Source organism: Phallusia mammillata, chromosome 3, assembly GCF_965637545.1.
Source record: "Phallusia mammillata chromosome 3, kaPhaMamm4.hap1.1, whole genome shotgun sequence".
Classification (NCBI taxonomy): domain Eukaryota; kingdom Metazoa; phylum Chordata; class Ascidiacea; order Phlebobranchia; family Ascidiidae; genus Phallusia; species Phallusia mammillata.
Genome location: NC_137254.1, coordinates 20,453,101 through 20,465,418, shown reverse-complemented (window position 1 = coordinate 20,465,418; position 12,318 = coordinate 20,453,101). Strand labels below are relative to the sequence as shown.

The window sequence follows — 12,318 nt, the reverse complement described above, 5'->3', positions numbered from 1 at the left end:
TGTAATTCCCACTTATCCCACGCTCACTTCTGCAATAGGGATCGTCAACAGAATGAGTAAAATTACACAACCACCAAATAAGGTTTCTATAAGTAGCCTGTCAATCAAACTTTCGGGCCTAAACGAGCATCTAAAAAACGATTCGGTTTCGGACATGTTTACAACTCTGGCCCAGCACATCAATAAAGTTCTGAAACTAATAATATATGTTTTAAAGCTAGCGTGAAGATACTATATGGAAAAAATGTGATTTTATAGAAAACAAGCAATCCTATTTGTCCAGCTCCCAGATTTTATGTTTTAGGCAAGTCAGTTAGTTAAGAAGCTGATAAAACACTCCAGCGAAGTCCGAATTTGATACGCAGTCGTTCGCCCTTGGCTTAAGCCTTAAGGCTTTGTATTCAGATCAAGCAATACTTACAACTGTGAGCGTCTTATTGCAAGCGGTAAAAATCTTGTGCAAAGTTTTCTTGCTTTTGAAGTCCACGAATCGTGGTTAGTCCTTGCATGGTGGAATAACGATGCGAGAACATTGGACTCCTGTCCAAAGTATTACAACAAATTGTTGCAGTTTGAACGACACCTCGGTCCGAAATTAGAGATATTTTAGCAGTTAACAGACAAACAACTTTTCACAAAGTGTAAAAATGTTTCACTTGGTACACGAAGTTCTAGGTGATTTTAATTTTTTTATGTATAATACATCCAAGATATAGTTGTGTTTTAATTTGATTTTAGTAAAAGGAGTTTTTTGGGGGACCCCGGGCGTCTTTGCCAGCATGAAATTATAGCCGTTAGCCAAATCGCAACAAACGCTGAAACTGAATGATGGTGAAAGTCGCACATTCGACCCAATACATTCGACAATCCGAAACTTACGTTCAACACTAATTTGCTGAATGATCAATTTGTTGCTGAATGCTTTTTTCGATGCGCTTGGTGTCACGTGATGTTCTAGTGTAAATTCGTCAAACCACCAGAACCCCAACGTGAATGGCAAAACGACGATCACTTGTGGTTTCGAGCCCTGCTCACATGTTACCTGTAACGTTCCCACACATTTACTCAAAGCGTTAAGCAATGCTTCACCATCTGCGCCCTGTTTTGTGCTCCATATCGTTTCAACTTGCACAGCTGTTTTCGAAACTTAACTCAACTCATTGACTGAGTGATGTAATGATTCAACGATTCTAAGTTCTTATTTCCTTTCTTCCCTAAATAAATGTTTGTTGCTAGAGCGAGATGGTTTGCAATGAGACTTGATCAACTCAATGCAATATTTGGTTTGGTAATTTTCCTTTTTCTCTTGACAAACCCTGCTATGGAAGCTAGCGTCGGGCAAGTTGGACTCACAATTGTTTATGCTTTGCAAATGAGATCGGCTTTTCAATGGTGTGTGTACCTCAGCACAGTGGTTGAAAATGAGAAATCTATCTATACATTTAGGTCGAAAGATTATATTTCTAGTTCTAACCCTTACACAAGAAAACATTTCCTAAATTTTACAAAATTTGCTTGGACTCAACAATTACACAAGTCTGAACCGCTGAGAAAAAACAACGTTCGAAATATCATTTTGTCAGATGACATAAACATTTGTTTCCTTTTAAAAAGTAAATTAAAAAAATTCAAGTTAAACTTTGACCCAAACATATGTGATTCAAGTTAAACTTTGACCCAAACATAAAAAAATTCAAGTTAAACTTTGACCCAAACATATGTCTCATGCTCACGCATTCGCATAAACTGGGCACTAATTTGTTACATACAGCCATATACTTCTAATGACCCTGTCTGTCAAACAGTTCACATGTAAACTTGCCTTTCGGGACCAAATAAAAGTTAACATACTTTTTAGCCCGAATACGGTCACGAGTTTGCGTCTAAGATTTAGTCATCTCGGCTGTGGTCAGTTGTTGAGTTGGTAGTTTTGTTCAGGTTGGCATTGTCGGAGCTGGGAGAGTTCTATAGTTTCCTGTTTGTTTCGCCTATACGTCTATTTACCTTAGCTTATAAGTGCAAATGTGTAGGTGCTGTTTGTGATGAGTGACTGTTTACATAGATTGCAGATTATAGTTTTGGGGTCGTCAACAGATAAACGAATGTATTTTTTACGACGGATGTTGAAACAAGTTTGTTTTGCTTGGTGAAAGAAAACATAGCGATTCACTAAAACACTCGCCAACGTTGTGGGGCGTTTGAAAGAAAAATATTCAAACATTTAGGAAAGAGCATTTTCACAGCAATTTGTCACAATTTAAACATGTGGGAAAAAATCTAGTTACTAACACAATTCAATAGATTCTTTTATAGGGGCTGAACCTAACCCCAACGCAGTATATTTGGAAAAAGTGCGAGAGTATAGTTAAAGCGCTTGCTTCATCTTGCTAAACTCGCTGTCGTTGTTCAACAAAAGTTTGCTTGGTTGGTCAAATTCAACTATTCGTCCCTTCGCTAACACCTAAACACACATGAAACATGTTGAATCCTGGGAATTGTTGAAATGACAAAACTAACCATAACACGGTCGCAATCAATAATTGTGTTGATTCGATGAGCCACTGTAATAACTGTGCAATCTTGAAACGTCTCGCTAATTGACTTTTGGATCAACTGATCGGTTCTACAAAATGAAGATATTATGACAAGTGTGGTCTTATTGGAGACAGATTTTTCAGATTTACACCTAGTGTCCACGTTAGCTGTCGCTTCGTCGATAACAAGAATTTTGTTTCTTTTCAAAATAGCCCGAGCAAGACAAAGAAGTTGTCGCTGACCGACGCTAAAATTTGATCCGCGCTCAGCCACCTCCATAGTTAGTTTGGATGGAAAAGCTCCAATGGTTTCTTCCATTTCAACCTAAACAGCAGCTTTGAAAATGACATACATAAAATGGTTTGATCTGAGCTGTTTCCTAAAGATGTTTTTTAATACAAACACCCCACTTTGCGTTTTGTACTTCCCTACCTTTCTGAGAGCATTCCAAATTTCTTCATCTTTGTAATACGAAAATGGGTCAAGATTGATTCTCAGAGTTCCCGCGAACAGCATGGGATCCTAACAGTCAACAATATAACGCAATGAACATTTGTTTCATAACCTATTTTAAACAAGAACTAAAGGCCAAGGTACCTGTGGAATAGAAGATATAGATGAGCGCAGAGCATTTAGTCCTATTTGGGAGATATCTACGTCATCAAAATATATTGTTCCACTGCTTAATTCATTCAGTCGAAACAAACAGGAAAGTAAAGAACTTTTTCCAGCTCCAGTTCGTCCGACAATACCCACCTGAACAAAACTGCCAAATCAATAATTGCGATTAAGACAGCTGAGATGACCTTATCTTAGATGCAAATCCATGACTGAATTCGTGCTAAAAATAATTTTAAGTTTTAATTGAACCCGAAAGACAAATTTATCTATGAGCTGTTTTGGCAGACAAGCCCACAAGTATGGCCGCATTTAATAAATTAGTGCCCACCCAGTGCATATGTTCGTTCGCGACTCTGAAAAAAAAATCAAAACCTGGGTCCCAAAAAATGTGAATTTGGTTCCAAAGTTAACTTACGAAATTTAACTTAAAAAACTACTAACTCCGATACTATTTTTAAGCGGAAAAAACAGTTGGGTTGTTTCAAAAGACTGGGTTAAGTGTGTACCTGATGGTGTAACATTCAAACCAGCTGACCTTTTCATTTGCAGCAATTTGTGCTGATATGTCACGTAGCACCAGTTGTCCATCATCAAAATGTGCAAAACTTATATTTTCGAAAGTTATTTTTCCGTTCACCGGCCACGTTTTTGGCGGCTGAGAGTTGGGAATATAATGTGGGGCCTCGGGAGGAATTTTTGAATATTGCTCAATTCGTTCAAACGACGTCATCTAATTTTTTTTAAAAAAACAAAGTTTTTGCAAAAACACACTTGTATAGATGCCCCGGCTTTTGCTGGATGTCACGATAAGTGTTTAAAACATTTGTGATCCTGACATTTGTATTATATAGAAAGCTGTAATGCTTTTGCACAACTTACAAATGATAACAGCATATACATATGTTTTTTTAAATAAAAACTTTCGATCTAAATATATATACCTGATTTTCAACTTCTGTGCTGACGTGTACACACCATTGAAAAGCCGATCCCATTTGCAAGACATAAACAATTGTGAGTCCAACTTGTCCCACGCTAGCTTCCGATACAGGAGTTGTCAGAAGAAAAAGAAAAATTGTACAACCACCAAATATTGCATTGAGTAGATCAAGTCTCATTGCAAACCACCTTGCTGCAGCAACAGACGTTAACCACGCTCCTATAAACAAAACAATAATAACAACCGGTAGCCCGACCAATTGTATGTGGTTAAGACTGAAAGCGTTCGTTCGTTTCACCGAATGTTTACTTCAGTTAAATAAATCACTATTCGAAGTACATAGCAAAACTATTTCATTTGCTCTGAAGAAAATGCTCTAAGACACACAAGGCTTTTTAACTTAAAACATATGAGAAACACATAAACATACATGTACTGGCGTTTGTTCAAGGACAAAAACTGGTTTGCTAAATATTTGGTTTCCAAAGCTTGCCTGAAAAACTATATTTAGTCCAGAAAGGAACACGATTTTATACAAAACAAGTAAACGTCCACCTGCGAGATATCAGTGAACTGAGAAGCTACTAACGACCCCCATCAGTAAAAATACAATATCATTAAGTTCAGACTAAGCAATGCTTACGACTGTGAACGTCTTGCAATCGGTGAAATTCTTGTTCAAACTCGTCCTCTATTTGAAATCCACGAATCGTGGCCAGTCCCTGCAGGGTGGAGGAAAGATGCGAGAACACTGGACTCCTATCTAAAGTATAAAAACGACATCTTTGATTCGAAATATTTTTAGCATTGAGAAACACGCCACTTTGAAATAAAGGGTCACAATCTTTACAATTATGGATGTAGCTAATTTTGTCCGTTTTGTTTTAAACATCCTGCAGTTTATGCTTTCTGGTGCTGTTAAATCAACTTATGTTCCGTTTTGGATTTTTTCTCGGTGAACCCAATTTATTTAAAAAAAATTCAACAACAATGTTTTTGACAAAAAAATATGATTTTATGCTTACTGCACCCTTCAATGCGCTTGATGTCACGTGATGTTCTGATGTAAATTCGTCTAAGCCACCAGAATGCAAACGCCAGAGGTAAAACGGCAAAGGCAACGTAGTAGTTGTATGTTATCGAAATTACCATCACAGATATAATATTGGCAAACTTCTAAAATGGAACAAAGATTTGAAGCAACATTTAACATGACATATGTACAAAAACGTACGAAAGTAAATTGCTGCATGTGGTAGGGCAGTAATTGGTCTACTTGTCCCATGTCTTTCGGAAAGCGATTAAGAATTCGCCCTGTAACAAATTGAGGATTGATATTATTGTATTAAAGATGTCAGAAACAACTTACCAACTGGCTGAGTGTCAAAAAATCGAATTGGTGCTAACAAAATTGCCTTGAGCATTTTATTATGCATACGCCTTCCAGACAAAACCAGGTTTTGCATTTCTACAGTAGTATGGCTGAACATACACAACACAAAGCCAGCAGTTAAACCTTTAAGAAAATTTAATGTTGGTAAAAACAAGTTAGTAAAAAGGTACTAACATTGTTAACTTACAAGCCAACACGTAAACATAATAACTGTTTGAGAAAGCCGTGTCGTCTGTGACATGTGTGTCTGTGACATCTGATGATGGAAACGAGGTTGTTGAACTCATGGATAATGATTTGTTGATTACTACCAAAGATTGGGATGAAAAATGCAATGTAGATTCGGTCACCCTTACAGGAAAAAAAATGCAACTTTAAAGTTTAGGCAATTTTATATGTTTATGCACTAACCATAATGAAATTCACCAATCGCATAGCACGTAGGTCACATGACTGCATGAAAATATCAAAATCCAAATTAAAAAGCTGAGTTTGTTGTTTGCAATGTAAGTGAAGTATGATTTCCAACCAATACTTCCATGAGCTTTTATTTCTTCACTTTGTGTTGCACCCTCAAAGTTTTCCTAAGAAATCAAGAGAAATCATAAACCCTCAATAAACGTGTGAAAGAAAACACATGAAAATATAACTTATAATTACCTTGATATCAATTGGGGCTTGAAAATTATCTGCATCAAAATGAATTTCAGACAATGTTCTGCGACGGGAAGCTGAATTTGTCTCCTGGTCATGATGAGCTCCTTTAAAAAGTCATGTTGTTTTTATTTACCAACATACTAAAACGTAATTGCATTTACATTGACATATATGTTATGTTAAGCCATCGCAATATTAATGCATAAATCTACTCAGTTTACCATGGTTTTCTCTGACAGGTACTGTTTCACGCTTTATCAAGTTGTTGAAGTCGATTCCTTCCTCATAAAGTGTCTCATAAGTTCCCATGTCTAAAACTTCACCCTAAAATTATGTTTTATTAACTTTAATGATGGCTAGTCATTTAAATTTGTTGTCATACCTCCTTTAATATGAGAATGTTGTCAACATCACGTAGACAGAAAAGCTGGTGAGTAACCAACAATGTTATCTAAGGAAGAAAGGGTATACAACATTCAAATTGTTTAAAATGTTCATGTAGGCGCCAGACAATGGCTATTACTCCACTCAGTCAATGTGTATGATGCCATTCAATCAACCAATTGTTTGGGTTGAGTTTACCAAGTCAAAAACAGCTGTGCAACATTGAAACATTAGGAAACACATTAAGCTACTACGCAATACATCACGGGGAGTGAACACGACTGCGTGGGTTTGCGTTCGACGAAAAAACAAACCAGAAGAAACCATAGTTTCAAATGCAGAATACACTAAACAACATCGTATTGGAGTGCACCTACCTTGCTTCCAAAAATGCCACAAATACACTTCTCAAAAATGTGTTTTGCAACTTTTGCGTCAACTGCACTCAAGGGATCATCCAACAGAATGATATTTGTATTTCGTCTATAGGCCGCCCGTGCCAGATTGACCCTGGCTTTTTGACCCCCACTGAGAGTAACTCCCCTCTCACCCACCAAAGTGTAGCTTCCGTGCTCCAATGCTTTCAAATCCTTTACAAAAAATACAAACTTTAACGATGCATGTATAATCGAAACATTCAAGACAAAAAATACCTCTGTTAGAGCACAGGCATTGATGACTTGATCGTAACGCTCCATCTCATATTTTTCTCCAAACAATATATTTTCCAATATTGTTCCAGAAAATACCCAAGGGATTTGACTTACGTAAACAATAGTCCCTTTTGCTCTAATTTGGCCAAATTTAACTGGAAGCTCTCCAAGAATCACATTTAGAAGAGAAATCTGAAAAGTTCAAATACGTTGAGGTTTAGAATTAAAACTATTATTTGTTGCATTGTCTTTTATGCAACTGTTTTTAGCACTATACTTTCGGCCAAAGACCGTTTTCTTGTAATATCGATGTCAAAAAGTGAATAATGATTAACTTTGAAATCCTTTTTAAGTGCAATGATTTGTGTATTATATTGGTGATCTTGCAACACTTCTGATAAAAACTAAATCAATAACCTTTCTGGAGCCAACTGGACCAATGACCGCTACAAGTCCAGGATTGTGTAAGTCCAGATTGATGTTGTTCAGAGTATTCAACGATGTAGCACCAACCTCCTATAAAAGCAAGTTTTTAAAACTATTGTGGTTCTTAACTTTGTAGATTTAAATTTTGTTACAAACATCGTTGACGTATGCCATATTGACGTCATCCCAATCTGCTGTACAAGATTCCAAAACCAGACATGTTTGATTATTTTCATATTCTTGTTTAATGGGTATGGACTTCTTTTCGTCCATCAATAAAAATTTCTGAATCGTAAAATTCAATAAAACAAGCCATGTATGCATCAAACAATCCAAAACTTACCTCAATTCGCCTCAAGCTAACTTGTGACTCAGCAATCTTTTCTACTCCCAATACGGTATTTTCCATAGGGTAAATAAAAGTATTAATCAACGACACTGTAGTAAACACCTGCACATTAATGACAACTTTTAACGTTATAGAAGATGATAACATGCTTAAAAAGGTTGCTTCCCAATCAAACAGTCTTTAGATAAATTGTTACCAACCTTCAAAAAACTTAGTTGGCCGCCGAGAAAAACATACGCGACAAGAGAATTGAAGATCACAAGGCGTGTAGTAACATACGCCATCGCAGAGTTGTAGGCTTTCAAACGGGAAGTCTGCAGCACCTTCCTTATCTCATGACTAAATAAAACGTGTGGTAAAGTTGCACAAGCGAAATTTAAACCAGATTGAAGCTTTTAATAAACCTTAACAAATGTAATTTGGTTAGTTACCCTCGTATTTCTGAAATCATTCTTTCATATGGTTTCTCCCAGGCATAGACTTTTACAAGCCGCATTGCTGACAATACTTCACTCATAATACGTACTCGTTTATCTGTGTGCAAAGCTGTTTTTCCCCTGCAGATGGAATTTTTTAAAAATCGTATTACACTTCTAGATTTGAAAATTTTTGCTGACTTAAAGGGACACTAGAATTAAACCCTAATCACACAAATACAATGTGTTGTATTCAATGCTGGTGTTATCAATTTCTGACATTGTCTTAGAGATAAGAAATTGGTTAGTTTATTTGGCCCATACTGTTTTTAAGAGCATGCTGGTCGAGAGGTAATTATGAAGCAAAAACAAAGATAAGAACCGTTTTTGTACATTTACCACAAATCCTAAAATCATTTTTAAGTGACCCCTCCGACCCTTTCGTTCTATTTATTGTGTGGAAAAGAAGTAACTCTAATAAGATCGGCTTGCTTTCTTTACCGTATTTTCCCAAACAGTCTTCCGGTAATGCCTTGACTGATCATTTGAAACACTCCAAGACCTAGAGCTACTAACGAGGAAATTCCAATCTCTCGCCATATCAAGGCTGTTACATATATTATCAATATGATCCCAATCCAAATATAATGAGCCATTTTTAACAGCTGAAATAAAAAATTATTATTGCTTCAAAATTGAACTGGAGTAAATTCTTACGTAATCAAACGGTATGACGTCAGTTGCACCAAGATTGACAATTTTTCCAGTCGTTGTTGTGGATAATGCTTTCTGGCTGAGCCGCGGGTGTCTGAAAAAAGATCAGTTATTTTTCTTTTTGATAATCTTTCAATTGTCAAGCGTTTAAACCGTAGCACAAAAAAAAACTTTTTTACAATTATGACAGTATATTGAAAATGGTAATGATGACGAATGATTTAATTCACATTACCTTTTTGTACATAAGAGCGGTTGCAGCTACCCTCAAATGACAACCGATTACAGCTGCGATGTAGTAATAGAACTGACGTAAAAAAGCTTGTGCAAGTATCATAATGCCAGTAATGCCGGCAGCTGACCGATACGCATTAGCTATTGTTCCTTCACCCTCAAAATACTGCAATATACCTCCTATTAGCAATGGTGTGCTAATAATAAGCATTTCCTGGAAAACAAAAAATGCTTCAACTTTGCTTCGTTTGCTTCGTAATTGTTCTTTACTTGCACGAGCGGACATGCGAACTAGTGGCGTATTGATTTGTTGCATACAATAGAACATGCTGTTGACTTTTATATAAGCCCGTTTGCGAAATTGGTGCATTCACTGAAGCATTGCGCCTTAAAACTATTTGTTGGTTTTCGCCGGTTAAATTCTTTCGGGTTCTGTCCACTTAAGGCAGTGTTCTCAAACTTGTTTGAGCGCGACCCAAATTTGAGTTTTCTGAACATCTCACGACCCAAGCCTCAAACATCAATAAATGTATTTTTTCTTGTACGAATACTTACTCATTCTTGAACGCTGTTACATCTCCATGTTCAGTTTCGCATGATTAACTTGTCCTATCATTCCGCGCGTTATGACGTCACAATCGTCATATGCGTAATAGTAAAATTGGAAGGCTATTGTTGTATGTTGTAATCTGAATGATTAGTTGGTTCATCTTACTGAGCAACTGTGGTCGAGTGAGGCTGTAGTTAGCTACGGCTGTTCTGTAGCTGGCTGCCATCAAAACTTTCAGAAAACCTCTTATGATGCAATACTCCAGGTTACTGAGATGAAGCCACAATTCAGTTATGATGGAGAATTAAAAGTACTTTAAAAATGGAATAAAAAAGTTGGTTTTGGCAGAATTGAATCGCCATAGCGCGACGCATTTTTTGACCCTGCACGACCCATGTTTGGGTCGCGACCCATACTTTAAGAACCACTGACTTAAGGCGTGAAGGTGGAGCCCGCTTACAACTCTGTGTAGCTGAATTTTAACAAAACTGGGCAATTTGGCTATTTGTACTTACCGACACAAAACAAAGAATGCCACACAAACAATATTTGAAGGAATAAGTTTTCCAAACGGCTCGGATCAAACTTGGCTTTTTTCCGCTGACATTGTATTCCGAAAGCTCGAGTTTCCAATTTCTAAATAGGAATCACGACAATTTTAACTTTAAATAGAAGAAGTTAAATTTAAAATTAAAAAAAAATTAAACAAATTTTACAAATCACAAACCTTTCGAGGTTTTCACAAATGCGAAAAGAAGTATCAGATTCTTCCAACTCATAAAAGTCATTGGTTTCTAGATTTTTAGAATAACCTCACCTGAATATATTATTCATCCACCTGTTGATTTATGCTGGTTAAATATTGAATTTTAACAAAAATATTTGTGTATAATTAAATTGGTCAATATTTGGTCGGAAATCTTACGAGCAATAAATATTATGTCAAAGAAAAACTTACCACAGTGTCAGAAATGAAAGAACGTTGGCTTGTCGGCGCATTATGCAAATCTGCCACTACTCCTACTGCTCATACCTACCATTGCTGACAAATGAAACCTGTGTCTGTATTACAATTTACAATTTTCGTCAATCAAACTTGACATAGGGAGTCGACGTGTTTTTTCAAGGCTAGTTAACATTTGCCATTTTTCCAACCTTGGTACTTCACAGTGGGAAGCGGTTGTTTAAACAAACCTCACGTTACAACTCACTGCAGGGAGTGTAGAGCAGGGGTGTGCAACAGTTTTCGTCGGTGGGCCGTATAACCAATTCCGGACCTCAAGCGAGGGCCACACATAGAGTTTTAGCGCAACACTGGCTTTCGCACAAAACAATTGTTTACTAGACAAAGGCCATTGTTACGTCACATTCGGTGCAGTAGGCTACTTGCAAGTTGCAACTGCTGCATGATCCACCGGTTGGAAAACGCCGATTAAGCTTATATTTGTTACGTATAGCAACTTGAGATATACCAAAACCTTGGGGAAAATTTTGCTAAATTCTCAGAAGAATTGCATTTTTATCATAATCAGTGCGTTGGTGGGGGCCACACTAAACAGCTTGGCGGGCCGGACTGTGGCCCGCGGGCCGTATGTTGCACGCCCCTGGTGTAGAGTGTTTACGGTCCACTAGCTTAGGTCAGCTTATATTACACAAAACTTGCCTCGGCAAATAATTTTGTGAATTTTAGCTTTAAAACACGGATTATGACAAAAAATTCTTTAGCTGGGTTTACATTTGACACACATTTGTGCAACAAATAGTAAAATCGAAACAAAACTATTGATACCTTTTTAAATGCATGATTTTCGGTAGCCGTTGGACAGTACAAATGGAGAACTTTGTGCCTCCACTTATTTTTGTAATGTTCAAGTTTAATTGAAGTGGTTTTACTTTACATCTCCCTGTTGAATCTATCTATACATATCTTTGAAAATGGATTTTTTTGCGTCTGTCCTATTTCTTTCAAGGTTTGTAAGCAATGGTTCGCTGGATAAGATTTAAACCCTCCTGCTTTTAGAGGTTCAAATTTTACAAATCAGAAACATCGACATAGTTAGCTGCTAAAATCAACAAAATCAAGCAAGCATATGCTCAAAAGTTTTTGCTGAAGTTTTTTTACACACTATCGACCATGCACACACGATTCGCGATCAACGCTTAGCTGATGTACCAAAGGCATCCACTTTTTTCTTACATCTTCCAACCCAGTTCAATCTCAACCGGGAGACACTTGGCTTACTCAGGAAAGAATTTTTATTTCCTGGGAAGAAATTTGTGGGAAAGGGGGAATTGAAAAGGAAAAGTTGTGGATAAAACACTTTTTAAATGTTTTTATCACGTAAAATGCGTAGCACTACGAATGTCTATATTACACACAAGGAAACGGTCCCCCATGAAATGCAGCTGCACCTGCAGTGACTGATACTGTTCCACTAGCACTGTG

At 37.0% G+C, this 12,318-nt stretch overlaps 1 protein-coding gene across 1 annotated transcript; it reads right to left on the bottom strand.

The window, feature by feature from the left end:
• Window positions 1-2,103: 2,103 nt before the first annotated feature.
• LOC145219804 (ATP-binding cassette sub-family C member 4-like) lies at window positions 2,104-9,608 on the bottom strand. Its single transcript, XM_080087113.1, has 26 exons — window positions 9,319-9,608; window positions 9,092-9,182; window positions 8,876-9,039; window positions 8,390-8,515; window positions 8,159-8,297; window positions 7,953-8,060; window positions 7,766-7,894; window positions 7,601-7,699; window positions 7,184-7,375; window positions 6,908-7,120; window positions 6,529-6,597; window positions 6,368-6,470; window positions 6,150-6,250; window positions 5,916-6,073; window positions 5,677-5,840; window positions 5,466-5,612; window positions 5,331-5,410; window positions 5,122-5,272; window positions 4,740-4,859; window positions 4,098-4,315; window positions 3,692-3,886; window positions 3,133-3,291; window positions 2,968-3,057; window positions 2,687-2,859; window positions 2,518-2,623; window positions 2,104-2,461 (listed from the first exon to the last, which is right to left on the bottom strand). Exons 1-26 carry the CDS (start codon window positions 9,606-9,608, stop codon window positions 2,366-2,368), a joined length of 3,681 nt encoding a protein of 1,226 aa, XP_079943239.1. The 3' UTR covers window positions 2,104-2,365.
• Window positions 9,609-12,318: the final 2,710 nt, after the last annotated feature.

Excerpts from the sequence above, each read along its gene's own strand:
- LOC145219804 (XM_080087113.1), bottom strand. The coding sequence starts at position 9,608 with ATGTCCGCTCGTGCAAGTAAAGAACAATTACGAAGCAAACGAAGCAAA. Across the intron at positions 8,298-8,389 it reads ATGATTTCAGAAATACGAGG|TCATGAGATAAGGAAGGTGC; the intron begins GTAACTAACCAA and ends CGTTTTATTTAG. Across the intron at positions 3,887-4,097 it reads GCACAGAAGTTGAAAATCAG|ATGACGTCGTTTGAACGAAT; the intron begins GTATATATATTT and ends AAAAAAAATTAG.